Raw genomic sequence first — 3273 nt, 5'->3', positions numbered from 1 at the left:
AAAAAGAAAAAGAAATAGAGCTGGGCTGGAGATGGCTCAGCGGGTAAGAGCACTGACTGCTCCTCTGAGTTTTCAATTCCCAGCAACCACAGCAACCACACGGTGGCTCACAACCATCTGACGCCCTCTTCTGGTGTGTCTGAAGACAGCTACAGTGTCCTCATATAAAAAAAAAAAAAAAAAGCCAAGGGAGGTTACACACACCTGTGACCCCGGCACTCTCTCTCTCTGTCTCTCTCTCTCTCTCACACACACACACACTTTGTACTTCCCCCTTTATGTACACTCAGCTCTTGGTTCAGTCCTGGGTGGAGCTTAATTCTTGCTATAAAGTAGCAGTATTTCGGGGGGGGGGGGGAGGTCCCCAGGAAAAACTACCCAGCTTTTTTCTTGAAAAGTAGCCAACTACCTAAACAGGAAGGGAGCCTGACAGAAGTTCTAGATCCCTTCTTCTTCTTTGATATGGTTTCTCTGTGTAGCCCTGGTCATCCTGGAATTCACTCTGTAGACAAGGTTGGCCTCGAACTCAAGACCCACCTGCCTCTGCCCCCGAGTGCAGGGATTAAAGGCTGCGCCACCACTGTGCTTCTTCCTTTTTTAATCCTAATTTTTACCATAAATCACCTGATTTAGAGGCAGCTGAGACTTCCTGATGTGTGCCATCAGGACTGTGCTCAAACCAGCATTGAATTAAAGGATTATGGATGGTTAGCTGGTCTCAGCAGACAGCCTTTGCCTTGCTAGCAGATGTTCAATCTCTGGAATGCTCGGCTGGGAAAATCACCATGACTGTACAGCAAGTTTCCCAGCGTAGCTCACCAGACCCCAGATTCTAACAAGTTCCTAGAGCCACGGGAAGCCTGAGATGTTGTGTTGGTTAACCCTGATTTCAGAAAGAGGCTCAAGGTGGCAGTGCTGGGCTTCTGCCCACAGTTGGTTGTCACTGTTGGTCACCCTCGCTCTTTCACCCTGTTAGAGGACCTTCTGCAGAAGTGAAGGAGATGGAGCCATGCCGTCATGGAGAGGAATGTGATGACGGATTGTATTCTGCTGGGCTCAGTGCTGCAGCACAGGGGCTGCATCCTCAGGACATGGAGGAAGGGAGCTCACTAGGTTCTGTGTTTGACTCAAAGGTCCTAGGTTTGATGCCCGCACTACATGAACCCTACATAGTGGCATAGATCTCTAATCCAAACACACTCAGAAGGTGGAGGCAGTAAGAACAGAAGTTCAAGGTTACCCCAAGCTACACGATACCTTGTCCTCAAAAAGGATAAAAAGAAAAAAAAAAAAAATCAGGACCAATTTTGAGAAGGCAGCTTTACTTCAAAACTCTAAAAACAAGGTAAGAGGCAAACGGTGGGGAGGCCGAAGGTGGAGGAACTGGGAGATGTGTGTGATGGGGACACCAAAGGGAATCTTATTCATGCAGAGAGGTGCACATGGGACAGGGTTGCTGGATGAAGCACCTAGTACAGCGTCTCCCGGGCATGGGTTCGCAAGTGGCGCAGCAGGTGTGAATTACGACTAAAGCCGCGGCCACACCGCACACAGGAATAAGGCCTTGCACCCGTGTGAACCAGCAGGTGGCGCAGCAAGTTGCAACTGCGATTGAAGCTCTTGCCACACTCAGGGCACTCCTGGGGGACTTCCATTTCTTGCTTTGACCCTGTGTGAGTTATCAGGTGGCGCTGCAGGTGTGCATTGCGTCGGAAACTGCGGCCGCAGGTTGGACAGCTATAGGGCCGTTCGCCAGTGTGGCTGCGGCGGTGGCGGGCCAAGTTGGAGCTGTTACGGAAGCGGTGACCACAGATGTCACAGGCGTGGGGCTTCTCTCCTGTGTGGATGCGTTGGTGGCGTGCCAGGTGGGCATTCTGGGTGAACCCCTCTCCACATTCGTTGCATCGGCAGGGCTTCTCCCCTGTGTGGCAACTTAGGTGTCGGGTTAGGTCTCGCATTTGGCGAAAGCTTTTGCCACATTGGGCACAGTGGTAAGGCCGGAGGCTACCGTGGGTCAACAGGTGCCGAGCAAGGCCAGCTCGCCTCACAAAGCGTTTGCTGCACTGAGGACAGGCATGGGGCTTCTCACCGGTATGAATCTGCTGGTGGCTGATCAGCTGGGAATTTTGGGTGAAGCAGCGGCCACAGACCTGGCAGGAGAAGGGTCGTTCACGGGTATGGACTCGCCTAATGTGGATCATTAGTTGCTTGCTTTGTCGGAAGGCCTTGCCACAGTCACTGCACACATAAGGCTTACTCTCCTGGCGAGAGCTAAGGCTGCCAGGGTCTTCTGAGGACTGATGGTCCTTGTCCTTGGCATGGTTACGCAGGTGACGCTTTAAGCTAGAGCGCCGCTTGAAGGTCTGCCCGCAGTGGGAACAGAGGACAGCTGCCACCTCTGGCACTTTTGTCTTGTCTTCTGGGTTTGGCGTGGGATTCTGTTCCTGGTCATGTGCCAGCAGGTGCTGCAAGAGGCTGGAGCGACGCTGGAAGCCCTGGTTACACTCGGCGCATCGGAAGGCAGGCTCAGAGGAATGTGTTAGCAAGTGCTTTGTCAGGTGTGAGCTCTGGCGGAAGCGGCGGTTGCAGAGATGACAGGCGTGCGGCCGCTCATCTGTGTGCGTGCGCATGTGCAGCTTGAGGATCGAGCTGCGTCCAAAAGTCTTCCCACACCATAGGCACCGGAAGGACCGAGAGCGTGGGTGAGGTTGCAAGCTGGGGTGAGATTGTACCTGGTGGGCCTGTAGATGAGACATCTGCAGGAAGTTCACTCCACAATATGTACATATGAACTGCATCTCCGCCTGGGGCTCTGGGGCATCTGAAATGCCTCCAACCTTCACAACTTCACTGCTGCCAGCAGGAGTACCTCCCCGACCAGCGCTGCTCGGCTCCTGCCCTACGGTCTGCGTAAGAGGCTCTCCTGCGACTTCAGCTTTCTCTGTCTGGGACTCTGCTCCAGTGACTGACCAAGTCGTCACTTTAGGCCCTTCAACTTTAAGTTCCTCATTGTCAGGCATTTTGCTTCCAAATCCTGGGAAAGAAGCAAAATGCAGAGGGTTCGGAACAGTGGCGCACGCCTTTAATCCCAGCAAGTTGGGAGGAAGAGGCAGGTAGAATTAATTGTGAGTTTGCTACTAGCCTGATCTACACAGTGCCAGAACAGCTAGGGCTTCATAGAAACCCAAAAGAACAAAAAGAGGAGGAGGAGGAGCAGCAGCGTCGGGTCTTTTTTTTTTTTTTTTTTGGTTTTTCGAGACAGGGTTTCTCTGT

At 52.6% G+C, this 3273-nt stretch overlaps 1 protein-coding gene across 2 annotated transcripts in view; it reads right to left on the bottom strand.

Moving 5' to 3' along the window:
• Window positions 1-1303: 1303 nt before the first annotated feature.
• Zscan10 (zinc finger and SCAN domain containing 10) overlaps window positions 1304-3273 on the bottom strand; it is a 7395-nt gene continuing 5425 nt past the window's right edge. Inside the window, exons 5-6 of one of the 2 annotated variants that reach the window (XM_021221590.1) lie at window positions 2838-3034; window positions 1355-2741 (exon numbers count right to left, since the gene is read on the bottom strand). In XM_021221590.1, the coding sequence (XP_021077249.1) occupies window positions 1470-2741; window positions 2838-3034 (1469 nt within the window). In that variant the 3' untranslated portion in view covers window positions 1355-1469. Of the gene's footprint in view, window positions 3035-3273 lie in introns of both variants that reach the window. The other variant, XM_021221589.1, reaches the window with a different exon arrangement.

The sequence above is a fragment of the Mus pahari genome, chromosome 21 (genome assembly GCF_900095145.1).
Source record: "Mus pahari chromosome 21, PAHARI_EIJ_v1.1, whole genome shotgun sequence".
In the NCBI taxonomy this organism is placed as follows: domain Eukaryota; kingdom Metazoa; phylum Chordata; class Mammalia; order Rodentia; family Muridae; genus Mus; species Mus pahari.
This window is presented reverse-complemented; position numbering and strand designations above follow the sequence as displayed.